Source organism: Muntiacus reevesi, chromosome 2 (genome assembly GCF_963930625.1).
Source record: "Muntiacus reevesi chromosome 2, mMunRee1.1, whole genome shotgun sequence".
NCBI lineage: Eukaryota > Metazoa > Chordata > Mammalia > Artiodactyla > Cervidae > Muntiacus > Muntiacus reevesi.
Window position 1 is genome coordinate 16338995 of NC_089250.1, and position 26076 is coordinate 16365070.

General features: G+C 44.6%; 1 protein-coding gene across 1 annotated transcript in view; it reads left to right on the plus strand.

Moving 5' to 3' along the window:
* The window catches only part of PROSER2 (proline and serine rich 2), a 42751-nt gene extending 19244 nt beyond the window's left edge, over window positions 1–23507 (plus strand). Inside the window, exons 2-4 of the mRNA XM_065919550.1 lie at window positions 1570–1788; window positions 19861–20113; window positions 21730–23507. Of these exons, the coding sequence (XP_065775622.1) occupies window positions 1651–1788; window positions 19861–20113; window positions 21730–22694 (1356 nt within the window). The 5' untranslated portion in view covers window positions 1570–1650 and the 3' untranslated portion in view covers window positions 22695–23507. The remainder of the gene's footprint in view (window positions 1–1569; window positions 1789–19860; window positions 20114–21729) is intronic.
* The last annotated feature ends 2569 nt before the right edge of the window (window positions 23508–26076 follow it).

Sequence of the window (26076 nt, forward strand, 5' to 3'; positions counted from 1 at the left end):
ATAGAAGATCCCAAGCACTGCAGCCAAAGCAAGAAATAATGGAAGTAATGTATACACTAGTGCCTGTACACAGCCCAGATAGTACCTAGGGCTGTTTTAGCTCATGGCCCCCTCAGGAATCTTCAGGGGCTTGTAAGGCCTCCCAGCGGCGCCTTCAGCCATGTCTTCACTTGCTGTAATGTAGGTCACGTGTAACACACAGGAGGCATCTTCCCGTATTCCCCACTAGGCTTCTTTGATCTTCTAGACAGTTTTGTTTAACTCGGTTGTCTATTGTTCAGGGGCTGAACTGAATTTCCTGCAGGAACAGCCAGAGGACTATACGAGACTGGGGGCTTGGGTTGGGGGGTGGGGACAGTGTCAGCGTCTTTGTCCCTGAAAGTGAAAACGTGAGCTTCCCAACGGCATTAACTAACTGATGGGGCCTTAGCATCTTATGTAGAAATTGCAGTAGCATCACAGCCTCCAAAGAGTATAGGATCTCACAAGTGTCAGTCTTCTGTTAGCAATTCATTAGGTCTTGTCACTCCCCCTACACTCTGAACTGTAATGAGACTGGAAAGGAACCATAATGTTGTGGTGTCTGAGGCAGAAAAGGCTAGAATTTATGAGCAGCACAGGGAAGCCAGACCCTGAATGTGATGGAGCATGCAGAGCATGGAAGTACAGACCCAGAGAGCAGAGGACAGTGCCAGAATATGATTTCATCAAATTTTCAGCACCAAAGTAATTTTTAGTGCACCCATCTTTCTGTAAAAATAATTCTTACTATGAGAATTCTGTGACAGTCCAGTGGTTAGAACTAGGCGCTTTCACTGCCATGGGTCCAGGTTCAGTCCCCCATGGGGAAACTAAGATCCCACATGCTGTGCAGCCAAAAAAAAAAAAAAAAAAAAAAATCTTATTACTATTCAGCCATAAAGAAAGAGTAAAATAATGCCATTTTCAGGAACATGGATGGACCTCAAGATTTCATACTAAGTAAAGTAAGTCAGGCAGGGAAAGACAAATATCATATGATATCACCTGTATGTGGTATCTACATATGAACTTACCTACAAAATAGAAACAGAGTCACTGACACAGAGAACAGATTTGTGGTTGCCAAAGGGGAGGGGGCAGGGGAGGGGAGGACCGAGAGTCTGGAATTAGCAAATGCAAGCTATTATCTAAGATGGATAACAACAAGATCATACTGTTTAGCACGGGGAACTATATCCAATATCCTGTGATAAAAATGTAATAGAAAAGGATGTAAACAAGCATGTGTGTATATATATGTAAAACTGAATCACTTTGCTATACAGCAGAAATTACAACATTGTAAGCCAACTATACTTCAATAAAAATAATCCTTACGTCTTCATAAGGAAGAAGGAGATAAAGGAGAACTGGAAATGAGCATTGCCAAACAAGTTGACACTGGGGGGGGGGGGGGTCCTACTTGTCTTAACGGTGCAAGCTGTAGACCAGCTGACTTGAACTCTCAAAGCCCATGTGTCTTGCGGGGGGCGAGGCCTTTGCCATCTGCGCTAACTAACCCTTGTCACCTTGTGCTTGCTCCTCCAGGGGTGACCACCACCTGGGCATGGGACACTGACCCCTTCCCCACCTCCTGTGACTGAGCCAGAGGCCGGGGTTACTGTGGGGATGCCTGTCCATCACCGGAAGTCAGACTCCTGGGAGATGGACCCTGATTCATCACCGGGCTGCAGGCTCGGTAACCTGAGCAGAGGGAGCAGTTTGGAGAGTCGGACCAGCAGCTCTCGTTCCCGAAGCCTCACTCTGGTGAGTGGCTGTCTCTCTGGTGCTCTATGTGCTTGAATGTTGGCTGGCTTCGCCCCCCTGCTCAGGAGTATCTTACAGCATCCTCTTGGGGTAACTGGCCTGATGTTTTGAAATATTTTCTCTGTAGTGGCATTTTGATGTTAATCATCTTAAGTTTTGCACACATGCAGAGCAGAGAATTGGCTGCTGAGACCCAGAGCATACCGTGCCTGAAGGTGGCCACCAGTCCAGCCCAGATACCTGCCTTTATGGTCCAGTGACTGGAAGATGGGAAACTGCTCACAAGATAAATCAAATTCACTTTAAAACAGATGTTTAAGTCCTTTACAAGTATACATGCTTCCATATCCCTTTCTGTCAGCATCCAGACCTTTACATGAGCATCAACAAGCTTTGGCCACTTGAGTGAAAAAAAAAAAAAAGAAAAAAGTCTTGAAAGTTAAGAGATGGCCTTCTGGCCCTCCCCACCCTTCAGGGTTAGAGATGGAGACCTTCATATTCACAGAGGGAAGGACAAGAGAAAGTTCATCTTGAATCTTACTAATAATGGTCCATTGTTCCTCTCAGCCTGTCTTCTAATGGGAGCATGAATTTCCTTCAGATATGTGGACCTGAAATTAACCTCAGCTGTGCTGAACACACCCACTCTGGTATCCTTGCCTGGAGAATTCCACGGACAGAGGAGCCTGGTGGGCTACGGTCCTTGGGGTCGCAAAGAGTCGGACACAACTGAGCGACTAACACTTTCACTTTCATGCTGAACATAGGGGCTTACCTGGTGGTTCTGATGGTAAAGAATCTGCCTACAATACAGGAGACCTAGGTTTGATCCCTGGGTTGGGAAGATACCCTGGAGAAGGGAATGGCTACCCACTCAAGTATTCTTGGATAATCCTTGGAGAATCCCATGGACTAAGGAGCTGGTGGGCTGCAGTTCATGGGTTCACAAAGAGTCAGACACGACTAGGGGACTAATACTTTTACTTTTCTTGCTGAGCATAAGAAAGAAATGGATAGAGGACAGTTAATAGTAATAATAGAATCTTATAGACTCCTACTTGCATATTTTCTTTTTTTCAACCACCCTGGTAAGTATGTAATAAATTTTATTTGATTGATTCACCAAAGGAAAAATATGTTACAAATTACTCTCTGAATATCTGAGAACCTATAAATCCTTAAGAATGGAGAATTTGGGACTAATTTTTTAATTTAAAAAATGTATATGTTAAAAGACATGTTGAGACTTCCCTGGTGGCTCAGTGATAGAGAATTCCCTTGCCAATGCAGGGGACACAGGTTCAATCCCTGGTCTGGGAAGATCCCACATGCCGCAGGGCAACTAAGTAACTAGTGAAGCCCACGCACCCTAGACCTGTGCTTCTGAACAAGAGAAACCACCTCGGTGAGAAGGCCGGGCACCAAAAGGGAGAGCAGCCTCTGCTCACCACAGCCAGAGAAAGGCCACGCAGCCACGAAGACCCAGCACAGCCAAAAACAGACACTTTGTTTTTAAAAAAAAACACGTTGAAAGACTAGGTAGAGAAGACATACAGATTAATACTCCAGTCACTGGTGGAATCTGTTCTCCAAAGCACAGCTCGGAAGCAGCCCTGCTGATGTGAATGCGATGTGGCTAACTGAGGAACACAGTCTAAAGGGCGGCCCTGTGAGCCTGGGGGCGAAATAATGTTGTGAATGGTCGTCAGATGGCCTCTGTCTCCCAGGAAACGGGTGTAGTGTATGTTATGAGTCAGTGTTTGAATTATTTTTGTGTCTTTCGCATTCATTGTCTTGTTGAACTTAAGGCAGATCTCTCAGCATCCTTTGTTCCCTAGCCTCTTTTGCTAGAAAGTCAAAATAATCCCTTCTGTCTCCTCCTGGGAGAGACCGTGACCCCAGGTGTGTCAAGGGCTCTGACCTTGGGGCAGGCAAGTTGCTACTTTTCCATCTCTGTTGTGGTCCTCTGGGGTCCCTTCTTCACATGAGGCGTCACGCCCCCTTCCACCACATCCTCTGTGGTGGCTCACACTCATACATCAAAGACAGACAGGACTTGAGGGAGCTCTGCAAACCTGTCCATGGGGGATGCCTTCCGTCTCTTCTATGTGTGTGATTTTTTGCGTGCATGTGTGCTAAGTTGCTGCAGTTGTGTCCGATTCTTTGCAACCCCATGGACTGTAGCCCACCAGGTTCCTCTGCCCATGGGATTCTCCAGGCAAGAACACTGGAGTGGGTAGCCATGCCCTTCTCCAGAGCATCTTTCTGACCCAGGGATCGAACTCGTTTCTCTTACCTCTCCTGCACTGGCAGGCAGGTTCTTTACCCCTGGGACCACCTGGGGAGCCTGTGTGTGATTTCTCCCTTTGCCCAGACCCCAAAGCATGTTCTCGGAGGTGAGGATGCCGGTGGAGCCTGCACTCTGGCGGCTGTGGCCCATCCTGACAGAGTAGGCTGCAGATTTGCTCCCCCGGGCAGCAGATTCTGAGATGGAGGTTACAATGCAGGACGCTTCTTAGGCCCATTCCTGGGCTCAGCATCTGGAAGGAAGAGGAAGCGGGACTTGGGCAGAGAGAGAAGCTGTGATGCAGGCCCAGCGAAGGCCTCAGCGGATCCTCAGGAAGCCCTGGTGCCGGGAGGCCCTCCAGCTGTCTCACAGTGGGCCGAACGTGGAGCCTGGACGCCCACTACTCAGCCATCAGCCCTGGGATGGGGACACCCGTGGAGGGAGGCACTACCTTGACAGGACAGTTCCCAAGGGGACTGCCAGCTGAGGGCCGCCTCCCAGCAGCATGCCCAACAGGTGGGGGGTCCTTCACCTCCAGGGTGCATCAGACTCTCAGCCACGAAGGTGCAGGAGAAAAGGAACAGAGTCCTTCAGAGGGACCAAAGTCACCAGAGCAGCTGTAAGATATTTGAATCAGAAGCAGCAAAACTGTGAAATGAACTTGGGGAGTCTGTAAGAGACCACTATGTAAATAAAGCTCTCCATGCGGTGTCCGTCTAGGCAGGTGGGGCTTTCATTCCCTCATCTGGCAGATTTGGAGAATGTGTGTGATGCTGACTCTCTGGCAGGACGTCAGACCCAGGAAGTCATCTTCAGAGACCAAAGCTCTTCTTTGAAAGGAAGTCTGTTAAGTTTCAGCTCCACAGTCACAGGGAGAAATGGTTTATTGTGAAACTTTTATCATGGACGTATTTATGGTAAAATATTAGACATACCTTTCGGTTCAAAGATGAGAAAGACTGTAGATCTCTCACATTTGTAAACCCCAGGGGTCACGATGAGCAGGGTGAGCACAGTCTTAAAGCTCTGAGCTGCCTGTGCTGGAAGGCATTTGTGGGCCTCAGTGCTGGGGACGTAGGCTTCACAGTGGAGCCGAGCATAGGTCAGAAGGCCGTTCTCCAAGGTGTTTATAATTCCTCTTAAGCCCTCCCAGAAATCTGTATGCATTTTTCCAGTTGCTTTCTTCTTTATTGATGCTACTCAGTATCCTGAAAAGTAGCTCAGAATAGTAATAAACCCAGGATATTGGAGACATACCTGGGTTCAAGTTAAGTAAGCTGGAACAGTAAGCTGATTACTATAGAGATGAAAATGCCCAGTGTCTAATCGGTGCTTCCTAACTGCTGGTACCAGCTTCTCCAAGTGCCCTGTTAGCCCCAGGTAGAGAATAGCACCACTTCATCTTGCCTCTTCATCTTGTTTGGGCCTGTGCTTTCTCTTCTATCCATCTCTTATCAGTAGCCTTCTGACCATCTTTCTTTGACCAGTAAAGAAAAGATGGTAAAAGGAAAACTCTCCCTCCTCCCACCCAATATCTACCCATTTTGTAATTTCACCAATCTTAGTGTGGGGCATCACCTTGAATTTAAATTAAAGAATGCCTGCCCTCTACAGTGCTTTTCTATGCAGTAAAATCTTACAGTAACACTGTGACATATTTGATTCATCTGTATGTTCATCCTTCTATGTAATAGAGAATAGTCATGGAAACAGCATTACGGAATCTATACTTTTATGAAGCATGTCATTCAATTATATTCTTATGACATATTATGTTTGCTTGATTCAGCCCATACCCCACTCGCCTACCTTTTTCTCACTGTCTGATGGAGGATGTGTTCCCATCCCATTCCAGCACTTTCTGCTTAGACCTGTGGACTCTTTTTAAGCTTCAAGCATTTCGCTTCATGGAAAAATCATTGGGCCAACTTTAGTTGTCATCTCTTTTTATTTCACATTTGTGTATCTTACTTAGAACTGATACACTGAGAAAATCTGGCATTTGATTTTAAATGGCAACTAGAGCTTTCTAAATGCCTGTGGAACATTCAACTTTTACAAAACACCATATTAGTAGCCAGGTTCCCTTGAACGAATGAGTTATCTACACCACTGCAGAATCTCTAAGTTTTAAAAAAATCTGTTAGCTTTATACTCTGTTTTCTAAAAGTCTAAATTTGGGGAGGATCTATGAATCAACCATAGTAGTTTCTACACTCCCTGTTCTTTATTCTCTGACCTCATAAAAGATTCATCAGCAATAGTGATTTTAGGCCTCCAGATTGTATGGGATTAAATGCACCCCTTGTAAGACTCTTTAAGTAAAAGATAGTCAAGTTCTGGTACTTCCCTGAAGCTCAGACTCTGCACTCTCAATGCAGGGGGCCCAGGTTCAATCCCTGGTCAGGGAACTAGACCTATGTGCTGCAACTAAGACCCAGGGGGGCTAAATAAATAATTTTTTTCCATTTATTTTTATTAGTTGGAGGCTAATTACTTTAAAATATTGTAGTGGGTTTTGTCATACATTGACATGAATCAGCCATGGGTTTACATGTATTCCCCATCCCGATCCCCCCTCCCCCCTCCCTCTCTATCCGATCCCTCTGGGTCTTCCCAGTGCACCAGGCCCAAGCACTTGTCTCATGCATCCAGCCTGGGCTGGTGATCTGTTTCACCATAAATAAATAATTTTTATAGAAGACGGTCTGGTTCCAATTTATAGAAGTGGGTATTTCTTTTGAGCAAAGGTTATTTTAAGAAGCGGATAAACATTAATGCCTAATGTTAAAGGAGAATATCATGAAGCTTTTAAACTCTTGTTGAAGTGTTGCCTGGAAGAGAACAGGTCTCTGCTCTTTAGAAACCTTTCTGCTGAACCAGTACAAGTAAAACATTGAAAGAGCTGCTTAGGTAGGATTGTTGTGGCTATCCACATGGCTGCTGTTATGACCTAGGCTATTCTAGGAAGGTGAAGTATATGAACTCTTTATCACCCAAGAGGTTAGTTGTGTTGAACTTCCCTGGTGGTCCAGTGGTAAAGAGTCTGCCTGCCAGTGCAGGGGACACGGGTTTGATCCCCTGGTCTCAGAAGATTCCACATGCCACAGGGCAACTAAGCCCATGGGCCACAACTACTGAGTCTGTGCTCTGGGGCCCAGGAGCCGCAGCTGCTGAAGCCCAAATGCTCTAGAGCTTGTGCTCTGCAGCAAGCGATGCCACCGCAGGGAGAAGGCCAAGCATCACAACTGGAGAGCAGCCCCCACTCACCACAGCTAGAGAAAGCCTGTGTGCGGCAACAAAGACCCAGCCCAGCCAAAAAAAAGTCAGCCCTACAAGTGGCTAGTTGTGGTTTGTCCATATATTGTTTTCTTTGTAAAGAATTCTTCCTCTGAACATTTTCTAGCAGAATGCATAGCTAGAACTAGAACAAGTTGACCAAATCTTTGTATACTTGACTAAGAGGATCTTTTTTTCCTCTGAAATGTAAGGACAGCTTCAGTACAGTACAGAGTTGTGCTGGTGGTTCTGGAACTTAAGACCTCGAGAGGGGATGGGATTCAAAACAAAAGGTTCAGGAAGGATTTGGAGACATTCATAAATGACAGCTCTTCAGGGTGACAAAGGAAGCTTTGGGTGTAGGTGACCTATATTCTTAACCTCTTAAGGAGAGTATCTCAGACACTCACGCATCTGATCAAACCTCTGGGGTTCACTGCCAGGGACCAGTGCTGCCCCATGCCAGGATCCCTAGGTTCTTCCACTGAACACGGTCTGAAGTCTGTTCTGCCCTGCAGGCACCCTGGAGCTTCGCCCAGGAAAGAATATGATTTGGCTAGCCGGAAAGAGCGGGACCCTCTGAATACTGTAGGAATGAAGGAATGTCATAATTTGTGTGACACTTTGAGAGTGGATTGGAAACATCCCAAGTCCCCAAGCATACTTCCTATTCATTTTTACCTCTAACTTGGGCAAAAATTATGACCCAAACTCATTGCTACATTTTTGAAGTTTTGATACTCAGTAAGCTGCTTCCCTGGTGGTTCAGATGGTTAAGTGTCTGCCTGCGATGTGGGAGACCCGCGTTCGATCCGGAAGACCTGGGTTGGGAAGATCCCCTGGAGTAGGAAATGACAACCCACTCCAGTACCCTTGCCTGGAAAATCCCATGGACAGAGGAGCCTGGTAGGCTACAGTCCATGGGGTCGCAAAGAATCGGACACAACTGAGCGACTTCACTTTCCTTTTCCTTTAAGCTGTCTTGAAACCCTCCCTGGTCCCTCAGTGGACAAATGCTGTGGCCCTCAAGTCACAGAATGAAGCTGTGATCAGATAGCGGTTGTCAGCTCCTGACCACCCCTTCCTTCTCCAAAACCTCTGAGGTCGTTTGGCCTCACCCATCAGTTGTGGAAGAAGAAGGTAAAACAAGTGGAGGTGAGGCTGTCTCCACACTGGCTCCCCTGAGGTCTAAACAGGACACTAAGAATCTGACATGCTGGTCGCCAAACAGTTTCAAGGAGAAGACACGGTACAGAGGCGTAGAAAGGAGACGAGACTGGTCAGTAGCAACTCCACTGTCCTTTCAGCTCTGGCTCCTTCCCCACACTGAACCCATAACTTCCTGGATAGGACGGCTATTTTAAGACAAAGCTAAATAGCTTTGATGAGAGGTTCACTCAGTAAACATGTAGTACATGCCTAATACACACCAGATCAGATAGGTGATGGAATAAAACTCGATTTTAATCTTTTTGGGACCTCACAGTGTGGTGACCCAACAGCCGCGTGGAGCTCTGGGACGTGTGACAAGCTTATGTGGGGTCTCACACGTGATGCCATGGACTTAAGGCGTTCCCGTATCGGTCAGGACCACTTTATAACATTGCCAGTTCAGGGAAGTTCAAGGCAGCCCTCAAAGCCATGACTCTTTCGATCTGTAATCAAAACTGCACACATATCTCATCCCCCACTGGCTTGTTTGCGTCTCTTTCCGGCCAGAAGTACAGGTTTATGTTAACCATAGTGAAAAATTACAATGGGGACTAGTTAAAAATCACCATAATTAAACCCCTATGATGAAACCATGGGAAAGGCCACATGTACTTATGGGCTTTCTTATGAGATTGCCAAAGTAAGCGTGGCATTCACAGAAGAGACTGATTCCTATTCTCTTCTTACTGCCCCTATGTTGAGTTTCAGCTCCTAGTTGCTATGTTGGTGGGGGGAGCTCTCATCAACTAGGGTTTTTAAATTAGTAAAGCCTTACTCAGGTGTCAGGGAGACCATTTTGGTGTCTGTAGAAAGAAAATGTGAGCATCAACTCAGATTCTGCCAAAACAAACACCCAAGGTGGCCTAACCCAGGAGAGTAGGGGTTAAGAGACCTGGGTTCATCTCAAGAAATTTTTTTAGCCATCATAATCTTTCGTAGTTGTGGTGCTGGTGAAGACTCTTGAGAGTCCCTTGGACAGCAAGGAGATCAAACCAGTCAACCCTAAAGGAAATAAACCCTGAATATTCATTGGAAGGACTGATGCTGAAGCTCCAATACTTTGGCCACCTGATGTGATGAACCAACTCAATGGAAAAGACCCTGATGCTGGGAAAGATTGAGGGCAGGAGAAGGGGCAACAGAGGATAAGATGGTTGGATGGCATCACTGGCTCAATGGACATGAGTTTGAGCAAACCCAGAGAGATAGTGAAGGTCAGGGAAGCCTGGCATGGTGTGGTCCATGGGGTTCCAAAGAGTTGGACAGGACTTAGCAACTGAACAACAACAACAATCTTTCATTATTTCCCCACCCCCCCTCCTTTCTTTTTGGTTTAAGATACAGATGATTTCTGCTGGTTCATTTTTTGCCCCTCCCTCACAGGGAGTTATCACCATTGTGTCTTAATCTGCCGTTAAACCCAATTTCTTTGTTTAACAGAAAAGCAAAACAAAAGAAGAAAGCCCCGGGACTTCCCAGATGGTCTAGTGGTTAAGACTCCACCCTTCTAACACAGAGGGTGCAGGATGGATCCCTGGTTGCGGAGCTAAGATCCCATATGCTGTGCATTGTGGCCAAAAGATAAAAAAAAATAAAAGAAGTCGAAGGTAGAAAAGAAGCCTCAAAACTGAATTAATTCAGGACTTTTTAAAATGGGGTTTTTGGGCTTCTCTGGTGGCTCAAATGGTAAAGAATCTCCCTGAAATGCTAAAGACCCAGGTTCAGTCCCTGGGTCTGGAAGGTCTCCTGGAGGAGGAAATGGTAACCCACTCCAGTATTCCTGCCTGGAGAATCCCATGGACAGAGGAGCCTGGGGGGCCCTACAGTCTGTGGGGTTGCGAAGAGTCGGACACAACTGAGCGACTAACACTACTAATAGTATGAGTGTTTTAAGCCTTCTTGACTTTTTTGTTCAACGATGTAAAGGTTTTATCCTCTCTGCCATTTACCTACAAACACATCTCCTGTCCCACCCCAAAATTCCCATAAGGATGTCTAGGATTGCTGACTGTTATCACTACTGGTCGGATTCACTGGAAGAGTTTGTCATCCGGCCGGGAGCATGTTCTTCTCAGAGCCCTACAGGGACCAGAGGGACTCTCACGCTGTCATCTTTGCTGGAGAGGGTGGACCTCGCCGAGACCGGGACTCTGTCCTCCTCCTCCTAGGAGACTTGAGCTTGTGCGTTAGTTACAGTAGTAGATTTGGCGTTTTGAATTTTCTGGTTTGAATATATTAGAAATTATTTCTTCACTGTCACAGTACACAGATTAGGGTAGAAATGTCTGTACTCCCAAGTTCTTGAAGCAAAGTGGTGTTTCCCTGGGAGGCTTGTAGACCCCACCCGCAGGCAGTGTGGTGGGAGGGGGTAGCACAGGTGAGGGATGGTTTTCTAGATGGTTCCTTCAGCGTTTTTTTTAGCATCTGGAGACTTGTAGCCATAAAGAACTTCCGTTTACTCCACAGCCCAAATATGCACTTTAAAAACTTCATTGATGGGGGTGGGTGGGAGGCTCAAGAGGGAAGGGATAGATGGATACATATGACTGATTCACATTGTTGTATGAAAACTAACACAACATTGTAAAGCAACTATACTCCAATTTTTTTAAAAATGAATATTATGAGGGAAAACATTTTAAAAATAAAAACTCCATTGATAGGAGGGGAGTTAAAAAAAAAATTCTGTTGTCAGCCTACCACCTTCCAAATGATAGGGGCAAACATACATTCTCTCCCAGTCACCCTTCCCAAGAAAGCTGCTGTGTGTTTTATCCTCATTCCCTCTCCGCTTAGTTTCCCAGGGACTGAGTTAGCATGTCTCCTGTCCAGTAGCACCAGCGGTCAAGTAGGGGCCACCCCACCAGGACGCCAGCTCTCTTCCTCTCGTGGGGCCCCTGGGCCACTGCCTTGCATTTTTTTTCTTAAACCTATTATGACAGCTGTACTGACATATAATTCACAGACCCTGTGGCTCACCCATTACAGTATGCCGTCCAGTGGTTTCTTAGTAGATTCACAGAGATGTGCAGCCATCATCACGGCCAAGTTTAGAACATCTCCATCACCCAAAACAAAGCTGGAACCCACTAGCAGTCACTGCCGGGCCCTGCAGCCGCCCCCCGCCCTGGCCAGCTTCCCATCCACTTCCTGGCTCCACAGACGCGCCTATGCTTGCTGCCTTGCCTGTCAGGCTTCCCCCAGGCCGAGGTCTTCCTCTTTAACACCCCTGCCCGAGAGAGGCAGCATCGGCATCTCCCAGGGACAGAGACGCAGACATGCAGACGGGAACTCTCTCGGCTGCCTGCCATCTGCCCGTTTCCTGGCCCTGAACCCCCGGCCCTCAGCACTGGGGCTTCCCTCTGTTGCTGCTTCCTTGATTCTCCTGGCTACACGCAGAGTGCAGGGTCATGTGGAGGGCAGCGGCTTGTTTGGGGAATTAGTCAACAGACTCAGTCCATGGCCCTTGATCAAGGCTCAAGGCCAGGTTGATCAGGAACAAGTCACCCAGCCCGTCCTCCACACTCTAACTCGAGCGAGAGAGCCTGGATAGAGGAGGATGCAAGAATCAGAGTCTGCCGGGACTGGGGGCTCTGACTGCCGACCTGCCCCATTAAAAATGATTCATGTCTCGTGTTTTACAGTAACACTGAGGCAGAAACATCAACTTGAGGAACTCCAGGATCAGACAAGAACACCAGGCATCCAAGCACAGGTTGTGGATTAGTTTGTGATTAGAAAGGGAAATGACTAGAGAGCACAGAGAGCAAGCAGAAAACTAGTTCTGGCCTTGACCACTCACTCTGTGAAATACTTGAGTGACTTAGGAAGTCACAGCGCTGCCTCTACAGCCAGTTTGCACACCTCAGGGAGGGAGCTGGATGGGTTGCATGCTCTCTGAGTTGCTTCTCTTAGCCCCTGAGTTCCACAGTTTGTTACACAACATCAAGTGGTTGAATGGGAGCTTCCCCGCCTAAGCTTACTCTCCAAATGAAATCTGATGTTGGCACTCCTTGCTCTGAGGTTGGATTAGACATGCCAGGTTTATATAACCCATTCTTACTTTTTTAAAATTTTCTTTTAAATCTTTGGCTGTGCTTCACAGCAAGTGGGATCTAGTTTTCCTGACTAGGGATTGAACCCAGGTCCCATGCATTGGCAGCCTAGCGTCTTAACCACTGGAACACCAGGGAAGTCCCCCATTCTCACATCTGCTCCTCACTTAATGTATGAAATGGGCATGTGTCTTAAGCTGATGGTTTCTTCCAGCCCAGCTGCCTATTTAATTCTACTGTCTGTCCAACCAAACAGAAATCATGGTAACACCCAAAGTAGGTTATCTCAAAGTCCAGGGAATAGAAACACGGAGTAGGGAAAGTCAAAGTAGGAGGAAGAGGGTAGAGAGCAGTAGTTTATTTCCCAAGACATTTGATTCAGTGAAAAGTTGGGCTTAACGTTTATCTTTGTTTTTGGTTGTTACCATTTTCATGTCTCCATAACATCGGTGGTGGTTGTAATTATTAACTAGAGGGACATTTGACATGCTAAAAGTGAAAGTCACTCTGATTCAATTGTGTCTGATTCTTTGCAACCCCATGGACTATAGCCCACCAGGCTCCTCTGTCTATGGAATTCTCCAGGCAAGAATACTGGAGTGGGTTGCCATTTCCTTCTCCAGGGGATTTCCCCAACCCAGGGATTGAACCTGGGTCTCCTGCATTAAGGCAGGTTCTTTACCAACTGGTAAAGAGCCACCAGGGATGTCTTCATCATCCTGAAAACCCTGATCCTTTCAGACCTGCAGCATTTTCTGTTGTTGAATCACTGAGCTGAGCTGCTTTGCATGTTCAGTCGCTCAGTCATGTGCAACTCTTTGCAACCCCATGGACTGCAGCACATCAGGCTTCCCTGTTCTTCACCATCTCCAGGAGCTTGCTCAAATTCATGTTCATGGAGTCTGCCACCCAACCATCTTATCCTCTGTCATCCCTTCTCCTCCTGCCTTCAATCTTTCCCAGGATCAGGGTCTTTTCCAATGAGTTGGCTCTTCACATCAGGTGGCCAAAGTATTGGAGCTGCAGTATCAGTCCTTACAATGAATATTCAGGACTGATTTCCTTTAGGATTGACCGATTTGATCTCCTTGCACCCCACAGGACTCTCAAGACTCTTCTCCAACACCACAGTTCAAAAGCATCAGTTCTTCAATGCTCAGCCTTCTTTATGGTCCAACTCTCACATCCATACACGACTGCTGGGAAAACTAGATGGACCTTTGTTGGCAAAGTTATGTCTCTGCTTTTTAATATGGTGTCCAGGTTTGTCATAACTTTTCTTCCAAGGAGCAAGTGTCTTTTAATTTCATGGCTGCAGTCACCATCTGCAGTGATTTTGGAGCCCACCAAAATAAAGTCTGTCACTGTTTCCATTGTTTCCCCATCTATTTGCCATGAAGTGATGGGACCAGATGCCATGATCTTCATTTTTTGACTGTTGAGTTTTAAGCCAGCTTTTTTCACTGTCCTCTTTCACCTTCATCAAGAGGCTGTTAATTCCTCTTCACTTTCTGCTATAAGGGTGATGTCATCTGCATATCTGAAGTTATTGATATTTCTCCTGGCAATCTTGACTCCAGTTTGTGCTTCATCCAGCCTAACATTTCGCATGATGTACTCTGCATATAATTTAAATAAGCAGGGTGATAATATACAGCCTTGACGTACTCCTTTCCCAATTTTGAACTAGTCCATTGTTCCATGTTCTAACTGTTGCTTCTTGACCTGCATACAGGTTTCTCAGGAGGCAGGTAAGGTGGTCTAGTATTTCCATCTCTAAGAATTTTCCACAGTTTGTTGTGATCTACACAGTCAAAGACTGTGAATGAAGCAGAAGTTTATCTGGAATTCTCTTGCTTTTTCTATGATCCAACAGATGTTGGCAATTTGTTGGCTTTGCATGGAGAGAAGAAAAATGAGAAATGTCTTATAGTGACTCTGGGAGGAGCAGGGTGGGGGGTGGCGTGTGCTGAATGATGGACGCACGATAATCCAGCAGGACTAAGGTAGACAGGAAAGAGGAGACAGGAAACTCTGTGCCATACATTGTGACCCTCTAGATGATCCCACCAACATGCACTAAATCTAAAAAAATCACATATTGAGTAGCATTGCTGGATTTGTTATGAAAGCTGTGTGTCTGGTGGCCAAAGCACCAGGACAGACCTACATGGTGAGGCAGCTGACACACAGTTCCAGTGCCTGCCTCCTGGACACGAGACAGCTCTGTGCAGAGTTCACGGATACCTCAGATGTGGGTCTTTCCTGTAAAGTCTAGCAAAAGGGAAATCCATGGGTGATGAGCGACTATAGTGAAAAATAGGATTTTATACAGAGTTGATTCTTCCTGTTAAACTTCCCTCAGCTCCATCTCCCTCTCTCTCCTTCTCCCATCACCACGGCTCTTTTTTAGGTGGCTTCTGACTTTTGTCTGAATTGTTTCCGTGTTCAGTTGTCCGAACTCTTTCCTGTTTTCCACACTGAGGCCAACAGGATCTCTCCAAAATACATATCGCTGGATTCTCCTTGTTTGCTTTTCACCCAGTTCTTCAACATTAGTGGCAATCATTTATTCTCCAGAATTTTTCCATATCAGACTCCATATCCACACTCCAAAAGTGTGGATTGATGCCCATTCTGTGTTTCTCCAACACCCCATAGTCACCTTGTTATAGTCTTTTCCACCCATTAAAGTAAGTGTTTATTTTCTTGTCTGAAGCCCTCATTAAAGGGACTAAACCAGACAGCAAGAACATCATTTACACCCTTGTATTTACTTTGCCCAATGCTTACTAGATGCTCAAATATTTGAATGCATGATTCAGCGGATGCTATGGGAGTAGGCTGGAGGTGTGGTGACATTTAATTTGGATCAGGAAGGACAGGTAGATGTGGCTGTGTAGACATGGGCATTGCTGACAGAGAAACAGGTGTAGGAAATAGCAAGTAATTTGATTTGATTATAGGGCAAGAATTAGCAAACCCCAGCCTGTGGACTAAATCTGGCCCCAGCCTGTTTTTGTAAATAAAGTTTTATTGTAACAAAGCTAAGCTCATTCATTTACATATCTCGTGTAACTTTCGCACCACGCTGACAGAATGGAATAGTTGCCACCATTAAGACTGCAAAGCCCAAAATGTTTATTATCTGGCCCTTTACGGAAAAAAAGTTTATCAGCCCTGCTATAGAGTAGAAAGGGGAAAGAAGTAGGAGTGACATTTAAAAGTTAGGTAGGGCCAGATCCTAGAGTTCTGAGAATAAAGTGTGAACCCATTAGTCATATATTCTGTAGACACAGAAGACTTCTAAGATATTACAGTGGTTCTTTTAAAATCTGCTCCTCTCTTCTTTGGTTCAGTGGTCAATGCTGCTGCTACTGCTGTTGCTGAGTCGCTTCAGTCGTGTCCAACTCTGTGCGACCCCATAGACGGCAGCCCACCAGGCTCCCCCGTCCCTGGGATTCTCCCGCGAGAACGCTGGAGTGGGTTGCCATTTCCTTCTGCAATGCATGAAAGTGAAAAGTGAAAGTGAGGTCACTCAGTCATGTCCAACTCTGTGCGACCTCGTGGACTGCAGCCTACCAGGCTCCTCCGTCCATGGGATTTTCCAGGCAAGAGTACTGGAGTGGGCTACCACTGCCTTCTCAGGGCTCAATAAAAAGTATTAAATAAGGAATGCATTGTGCCTATTTTCCCCTGTAGTATCCTGCTACTCTTCTAATGTGCTTCAGACTGACCCTCTTATTAGAAGGAAAATAGTTTTTAGGGGCTACACAACCGTTAGGTATGTAAGCTGACAAACTTAGAGAGATCTAGTTAATATGAAACTGTTACAATTTCAACTGGAAAAAAATTGCTCTTAAAATCAGTCTGTTCCTTCCCCAACCCCACTCAGCCTCAAAAGAAGTGGAGCAAAAGGACTTCCTTCGTGGTCTAGTGGCTAAGACTCCACACTCCCAATGCAGGCTGCCTAGGTTTGATCCCTAGTCAGGAAACTAGATCCCACATGCCGAAACTAAGAGTTCACATGATGCAACTAAAGATCCTGCATGCTGAAATGAAGATTGAAGATCCCGAGCGCCACAACTAAGACCCGGTGCAGCCAAATAAATAAATAAATAAATATTTTTTTAAAAGAAGTGGAACAAAAACATATTCTGTGAACTAAAATCTTACAGCACACTGTTTTCTAAGTTTAAAGTTGAAAAAGGAAATACATACGAAACCTGATGACAGTGAAAATTATAATCTGTCTTGTTAATATATATGCAAAAATTATAAACAAAATACTAGCAAATCACATTCAGTGATGTATAAAAAGGATAGAATCACAACCAAGTTGGACTTATTACAAGAATGCAAGGTTGGTTTAATAGCTGAAAATCAATCATTGTACTTCAGTGCATTAACAGAATTAAGGAGAAAATTGTGACACCAATATTGTCTCTGGACATTGCCAGTGCCCCATGCAGGGTAAAATCACTCCTAGCTTAGAAGCACTGCAACAAAGGAAAAAAAGCCTTTGACAGAGTTTAAAACCCATTCATTATTTTAAAGACAAACACACTTAGCAAACTAGGAATGGAAGAGCTTTCTTAATCTGATGAATATCACTTTTTTCAAAAACCTACAACAAATACTATGCTTAATGGTGAAATATGGAAAACGTTCTCCCTAATATTGGGCAAAAGACAAAAATGCCACTCCTGTTCAGCTAACTGGAGGACCCTGGTGGTACAACAAGGCAAAATGAAAAAAATGAAAGACATGAGGAATGGAAAGAAGGAAATAAAAGTCTTTCATTTACAGACACCAGAATACAGTATATGCAGAATACTGAAAAGAACCTACAGATAAACTGTTAGTATTGTGCAGCAAATTTGTTAAATTTACTTATTTCAGTCAGTATATCTTGTATTTTTACAGACCAGCAACAATTAGAAGACATTAAAAAGTGATGCCATATCTGAGTGTGATCCAGTGGTCCAGTGGCTAAGATTCCCGCTCCCAATGCAGGGGACCCAGGTTCGATCCCTGGTCAGGGAAGTAGATCCCACTGAGACCCAGTGCAGCCAAATAAATAAATAAAAATATTTTAAAGTGATGCCATTTCTAATAGCATCACAAAACAGCAAATACCTAAGAAGATAACAAAAACTGTGTAAAATCTGTGTACTGGAAACTACAAGATAATATTGAGAGAAAATAAACCAGATCAATGCATATCAAATGTTAGTGCGTCAGTATTACCTGGAGGGTCTGTTAAAACAGATTGAAGGCCCATTACAATTCATCAGAATGAACTTTTATGTATGGTGTGAGGTCACAATTCAGTTTCCAGCACAACTGCTTGAAACGATCAGTGTTTTCCCACTGCAGGTTCCTTGTTGTAAATCAGGTGACAGTGCATGGGTCAGGCTGTTTCCAGGTTCTCTCTTCTGTTCATTTGTCTACTTCTCCCTTTGTGCACTGATAAAATGCCATTTTAATTATAACTTTATAACTGATCTCCCATGGCTGAAACTTCAGGGGATGGGCCTTGGTGTAGGACTGTTTTGTTCTTGTTTATCAGGTCATTCTCATAACCCTTTGATCTGGAAACTTGCATCCTTCTGTTTAAGGGCATTTCCTTGAATTATCTTGCCTGTTTACTTTGATCATTTCCTCCCCTCTGTTTTTCCTGATTCCTGTTTCTGGAATTCTTATTCATTTGTTGGCCCTCCCACATATATTCTCTTATTTTCTGCTCTAAAAAAAAAAATTTTCTTTTTTTACTTTTTTGTTGTGCTTTTCCAGTTACTCTAGTTTATCTCTAGACTTTTATTTCTTTTTTTTCCTGTCATTTTAATATCTAAGAGCTCTTTTCTTGTAGTTTTTTAAAGTAGCATCAGATTCTTATTTATGGATTCAATCTCTCCTCTGATCTCTCTGAGAATGTTCATGATCATCTTGGAATTTTCAGCATTCCACATGGTTTATTTCTTGTAAGTTGCCTTTTTTTCCTTCTTGTTTTGATGTGTCTTTGTTGTTAAAGGTTTTTCTCACCTGCTTGGTTATCATTAGCTATATGCACGCACTTAAGAGTGAGATATTAAACTGATTATAAATATTCTGTGCTGGGGTGGTTGATTGTGACTTCACTGGTACAGTGATCTTTTGGAGCCTCTTGGCACTTGGACCCTTTAGCTCCCCAGAGAAGGTCCTTCTGATCCTCTGTCCAGAGAGGGTCAGTTTGATTCCCTGACTCCCCTTTATCAGTATGGTTCTTCACCGTAAACTCAGCTTGATGCCCCCACCCCTTCTGATCCCTCTTTTACCTTCTTTAAGAATAAACATCTGGGGAGGGGGGATCAGGATGGGGAATACGTGTAACTCTATGGCTGATTCATGTCAATGTATGACAAAACCCACTGAAATGTTGTGAAGTAATTAGCCTTCAACTAATAAAAAAAAAAAGAATAAACATCTGGTTTTCTGCCTGGGTGACCTAATTGCTTCTGAAAGAGCCTCTCATCCAATTCTGCTCTTTTCAACGTCATCTTAGCCAGACTTCCAGAGTCTCCCAGCACCCCCACACTGTGCTGACCCCCGTGAAGTCTGAGCCCCAGACCACAGGAGGTTGGTTTCTGCCCCTATCCCCAGCTGCTGACTAAAATTCGCCTTTCTTGGGTCTTTTGTGTCAGTTCCCACCTTTCTTTCTGCTGTCTACCTTCCCAAATATTGCTGTCACGTCTTTTCCTATTATAGTTGTCTTTGTGACTTGTCTTTAAAAAAAATAAAGCCCATTTTTGTTTTAGTAATGTTTCTGGAGGGAGATGAGATAAATATGTAAGTTCACTCCACCATCTTTAACCAGAGATTCCCCCCACTGTTACTATGGGGAAAGCAAGCATATCTGTTAGCGGTGAGTTGAAAGGGCCTCTTCTGGAGGTACTGAAGAATTGCTTTCCTGTCATTGACTCACGAGGAACAAAATTGTCTAAGATCCATAATTTGCCACACCTTTTGGACAACCCCCTTTTTCATGCAGGTCTAATGGTGAGGGACACACAGGCAGGGGTGTGCCAGTGCGGTTACCTGGGTGGTACACTCTCCAGGTAGGGAAGTGTACACTTCCCAGGTGGGAAACGATTTCCACCCTGGTTTCTGTATTGATCCCTGTGTTGTTGTGGGTTTCTCCCCTTCTGTGAAGCCACTGTGGGCTTTATCTCATTCCTCACGCCTGAACCTTTTGTACAGGATGATGAGAGCCTGAAGTACCTCACACACGAAGAAAAGGATGTCCTCCTGTTTTTTGAAGAGACGATTGATTCCCTGGAAGATGACTTTGAGGGGCAGGTCCTGTGTGATGGTGACGCCCAGTGGCACTCCCCAAGGTCTCTGGAAGACAGCACGTCTGCTCCCTCCGAGCCAGAGGATGTCGTGGCCTTGGTGCAGCTGGGCCCTGGAGCCGGGGAGCCTGAGAGCTTTGAGGAGGTGAAGGAGACCGCAGGTGAGGACAGGAGCACCCCGACGTGGCTTGTCGTGTGGTACCAGACAAGAGGCCCTCCTTCTTCTCATGGTCTCTGTGTTTCTAGCCAGTACAGAGCTTGTGGGACTGATCAGATTTTTTTGTAGGGTGGAAGCATCCTCTCTGTAGTTTGATTGACCAACTAAATAGGTGTTTTCATGGCATATTAGGATGACAACACTGGAAGGGAAGTTCCAACAGGGTGAGAATAAAGAATGAGACCAATCAGTCTAACAAGCAGATTGAATGTGTGGATAAAAGAAAGAAAGGGAACTGGAAATGGCTTCAGGTAACAATTCCATTCTACAAAGAAAACATACAAAAGACGAGTACTTTAGCACTTGAGGTTTAATCTCCACTCTTGTGGAGATTATACACCTATCCCAAGGTGGAAGTATTTGAACTGAAAAGTCAGCTGGTTCAGGAAAACAAAATCTATCAGAACAAAAATTCAGCTCAGCATCTATTTTGTTAATTTTGCTTAACTCGGGGTGGCATTAGAGGAGAGCTATGTTTTTTGTCCCTTGGGTCCTGTGACAGAAACAGGGGTACGGGCAAGGAGAAAACTTTCTTCTAGTTTTTTTTTCCCCTGATTGGAAATAATATTGGAAATGTGGGCAGGGGATTAAGGATTGAAAAAAGATGAGGGAAAAATAGGAGGGGAAATACGTCTACCCTGCTGTCTGCGAATATTGCCACTTGTCACATGCCTCTAAAAATATATCCCCCCCACCTTTATTTTTTGTAAGCAAGGCTGTGTATGACACAGAATTTCACATACTATTGGTTTTATGTTCCAAATATGTGGCTCAGTTTTCAAAGAAGAGACTTAAATATGAATTTCCCATTTTTTTCACACTTCCCTGAAGAATAATTCGTAAAATAAATTTGAACCAGCTGATCTTTAAAACATGTCAGATCGTATAATTATGCTAAGGAAAACACTTTTTGAAAGTTAGCCATTTGCCCATCAATTCTCTAATATGATGTTTTCATCATAATTTTAAGTACCCATTCGGTGGCAGGCATTGTGTGTGATTCTGAGGATACAAAGATAAACACATGGCTCCCAATTTTGCAGCTGACATGAGTGTAAGTGCAGAAAAGCGTTAGGTGATCTATGATCAGGTATGTTAGACTATATTAATAGTAAAGGTTCACAGGGCTGGTGTAGTAACCTCTATCAAAGGCTGTCAGGAAACATTTCTATTTCTGGAGGAGAGGGACACATCCAACTATCCTTTACCTAGAGGATCTGAGGGAGGGTGGGTACCACAGACTACCCCGCCTCCTTTGCCTTTGTAAAAATCCCCTGTAAGGTAAGCTGTATCCTCCTGGCACATGTCTCAGGATGATGGCTCCTGTGCTTCCCAGGTACTGACTGCTTCTGGCTTGTACTTCTTTCATCCTGTGATTCTGAGAATCATACTGCTTACTCTTTCTCTAGTTCTGGGGCTGTAGAAGGAGTTTAGTACAGGAGGTACTGTTAAAATTGATATTACATCCCTTGAGACCTTTGTAAAGTCAGTGGAAAGGAAAGGTGATGCATTTATTTCTACATATGGTCATAGCTTATGAGGATTCTCACTACTTTTCAGGGGCTGGCCCTTTTGGAAAGGAAGACGCCCCTGACCTTGATCGCAAGAAAGAGGATGCAGAGAAGTCTCCTCCGTCAGACCCCCCAGGGCCTGAGGCCCTGCCATCTTCCCTACCTGCCTCACCTGTAGCAGCTCCGGCCCACCCCAGGAGAGAGCCCCCCACGCCCCCCGCAGAGCACCCCAAACTGCCTCGCTCGGTCCCCACTCCGCTCGTCATCGCCCAGAAGATGTCTGAGAAGCTGGCAGGGAACGAAGGGCTTTCGCCCACATCTCCGTCCAAAGAGGGCAGGCCTGCAGAGTGGAGGACGCTGGCTTCTCTGGCCCCTCGACACGGAGACCACTCACCGTGGCACCGACAGCCGGCCCCCAAGATCCACCGCTTCCCGAGCAACATCAGTGTGACCAACAGCGCGGGGAAGGACTTCAATAAGACCATCTCCAAGGCCGCAGTCAACGTGCAGGAGCGCAAAGCCCAGGTCCTGGCCAACATCAACGGCGTCTCCTTCCTCTCTGTGGGGGAGACGGAGGACCGGGCCCAGAGGGGCGAGCCCATCGAGCAGAGAAGCGTCTCTCCCGAGCAGAGCCAGCCAGGCCCAGCCCAGGAGGCTGTCCTCACGCGGGCCGGGGCCCGCGGCGCCCAGCAGTCCAGAGGCGTGCAGACAGAACAGCCCCTGCCGCTGGCCAACGGCTTCCAGAGCATCCACGACGTCCTCAAGAGCCAGGCCGGGCCCTTCGTCTCCACCGGGAAGACGGTGACCTTCCGTCCGGACCCGGCCCTCCCCAGCAGACTTGCACCCCAGCAGCCGGACTGCGGCCAGGCGGCCAGGAAGCGGTCGGGCTCGCTCCCCAGGGCTGTGGGGTTCAGACCCCAGGGTATCACTGTCCAGTTCTCGGGCCGGGGCTCCACGGAAGAGGCCCGCCGGGAGGCCCTGCGGAAGCTCGGCCTCCTGAAGGAGAACTTATGATGCAGAGTGAGCGGACGCCGGGGAAGGCAGGGTGGCCTGCTGCGCAGAGCCAAAACTGGATGTGCACATGCGCACAGCTGCAAAGCCCCGACTGGGTACCGGGTTGACGACTGGAGGTGAGGGCCTGGGAGTCACTAGATGAGCCGCCCTCCATTCTGCATCCGAGCTGGGACATCCTTCCATGTAAGAGGGCCCACACCACATCTTGTCTTCCCTTTTCCAAGAGCTCAGAGAATAACCTTGAAAACCTACAGGTTTCTATGATTTGTAAATGCCATATGTTTTTTGAATCTAGGAGGAAGGGGATTTGGGTCTGATTTTTTTTTTTTTTTTGCTGTTATTGAGCCTCTGATCTAACCTTTAATCCCCGAATGCATGAGAGGAAAGCCAGTGTAGATCTCATACTCATTTCCCTAAGAAAGGGAACTTCCCCTCCTTTTCAAGAAAATAAAGAAGTGCTTGTTCAATTTTCATAGTGTCTTAAAGTACTGTTTTGGTCTTTTGTTAGTTTTTTAAAGGTGAAAGACAGCATGTTAGCCTGAGATATGCCTTTGTTTCTTGATAAAATTTGGTTTGCCCAGGATGTTTTTTTTTTCCAATTGAAATTGAAGCCTTTAGAGTATGATTTGCTATAATGTTGAGTTATGGTAATGGAATGTAAGGGTTCAGTTTGGAAAAAGGGGTAATTTTAAGAAAGTCTTATCAAACTACAGAGTCTTTGTTACTGGGAGATATGTGTATGATCATGTACTATGTATATACATGTACATAATATATGTTTATAGGGACATATATACAGATACAGGTGGTATGCACACACATTATTACATATATATTAACTTCTTAAAACCCTGTTGCATAACTGCAGGATTCAGTCACTTCCTATTCTTTTGATACACAAATCATCTCAGTGTTGAGATGATGCCACAGAAGTTGTTACTTCCTAATCAAGAAGTCTTTTAAGGACACATCTCCATAACATTTCGGTGAACCAAAGTGCTTTTTCTTCAACAATGTGTTCTGTTCCCAATTAAAGTAATAATCCAAATAAGCTTCCTACTAAGCATGAGAGTTCATTTTTTTAGTGAAAGTTTTTTTTTTTTTTAGTGAAATATACTTTTTGTGTGTGTACGAAGTACACTTTTAAAGATGTCATGTATCACCTAATTTTAACCTAATTTTATCACCATATTTTAGTTTTGCATGTTCCAAGGTGGCTGGTTAACAAAGAAACAAGGGTCTTAGCCCCCATGTTTCATGGGCAAGATCTCAGGATTAATTTAAAAGGGAAAAAGCAGCTAATTAGGTTACACAGCATGAAACTGGTTTTCTCCCATGCAATGTCTCCCATGCTGAGTTGTAACCACCAGCTTTATTATCAAAACTATTTCAGGCTGGAGTCTAAAACCTCTAAAAATAGACCAGGAAGGCCCACACTTGAAAGTCACACCCTTTTGTTGTATGTCTCAGCCACTGTCACAGAATCTGTTTCTTTCCTGTTGAGTATTATTTAAACTCAAACTTCTAAATGTGCTGTGAAGGGTGTTTTTCATAGTATCAATTTGCCTTGTAAATTACATAAAATGATTGTAATGTTTTCTTTAGAATGACAGTATTTAGTGACTTGCCTAGCTCTTGTCCTCCCAAAATAATCTCATAGATTCTCGATGGCCTTAATTTAAATAGGTGCTTTGATTTTACAGGTTTTTAAAAATAGTTTTTATTTTACTTCTGTTTATGTTGGATTTGTTTAAAGGATTCTTGGGGGCTGTTATTTCCTTTTTATAAAGAAAGATGCCATGTTACACAGTATTTTTAAATGGCTTACATTTTTAAAATCTCTTATATCTGAGGATTCTTTTTTTCTTGTCCTATGACTTCATTGTGATTAGAACTTGACTATATGTTAGTATATTTGTTCTTATAATGGTATTTTTGAAAAATAAATTTAGAGATGTCTCTTAAGTATAAGCAACTTTGTTTTTGCATTTTACCCTTATTCTCAGGTATTTTCTTTTAAATGGTTCTTTAAATATTCTTTCCTTCTATTTATTCATAATGTTTTCTACCTACTTATTCATAATTATACTGACTTACTCTGGCCACTTTGTGCCCAAAAGCCTAGCAATTAAAGCTGTATATTTTGTACAAGGCTCAAATTTTAGCCACTAATGAACTAACCTGTATTTGTATGTATCACCTTAACAAAAACAATTCATTTTCTGAGGGGCATTTGTTTCCTTCCCATAACTCTGTGATAGGACATCCTTAAAAGGTCATCTTCAAGGGAATTTTAAGGACCATATGTCAAAGCAAACTCATAACAAAAAGGAAATATGAATCCTAAGTGCTCGGTTTTTTTTTCAAGTGATCCTTGTAAATCAACCCCCATTTTAGTCCCCATTAAGATTAAGATGAAACTTTTTTCTTTTTTTTTTTTTTTTACTGATTTTACGTATTAAGATAAAGATAAAACTCTGTAAGTTAATAGTTAAAAGCAGGGAGTCGGGGAAGGGGGGATTCTCTGCTTTTAGGCAGGTACGTTCAAACTGGCAAACCAGAGTCATCTGCAAAGGGTAATACCCTGCAGTTTCCAGGGTAAGAGTCCAGCGTCCTCCACCTCCTCCAGCTCTATTGGCTAGTGTGCATGGCTTATCTTCACAAATTTGGTGGAAATGTTGACCTTTGCTTTCGTCTGCCCAGGGTCATTCCCCTCTTATAAGGCTTGTGGAGGAGAAAGGAAGAGGTGGGGGTATCCCTCCCATGTCTCAGGTCTCTCAAAACCAGGGGGCTGAGTTGGAGCTGCTGTGTTCTTGCTCTCTCTGCCCATCCCTCTCCCTCACAAGCTGACTTCAAACTGACATCAACAGGTTTCTTCACTCAGAGTTCTTATTGGGTGGCCTCCAATGTAGGCTCCCCAAGAGTTTCATAGAATTGGTAAGTCAGGTCTTATGGAAGGAACCCTGAAGACTGATTGAATGTTTTATTTGTTAAAAAAAAAAATTAGAACTGTCCTCTGAAAAATGCCATTTGCAGCAACATAGATGGACCTAGAGATTATCATACTAAGTAAGTCAAACAAAGACAAATACTGTATGATATCACTTGCATTGTAGAATCTAAAACACAACACAAATCAACTCGTCTATGAAACAGGAACAGACTCACAGACATAGAGGACAGATTTGTGGTTGCCAAGGGGAAGGTAGGGTGGAGGAGAGATGGACTGGGAGTTTGGGATTAGCAGATGCAAACTAGTATATACAGAAAGAATAAACACCAATATCCTAGTGTACAGCACAGGGGACTATATTCAGTATCTCGTGAGAAACCATAATGGAAAAGAAAAAAAGAAAACAAACTCTATTCTCTTTGCTGAATT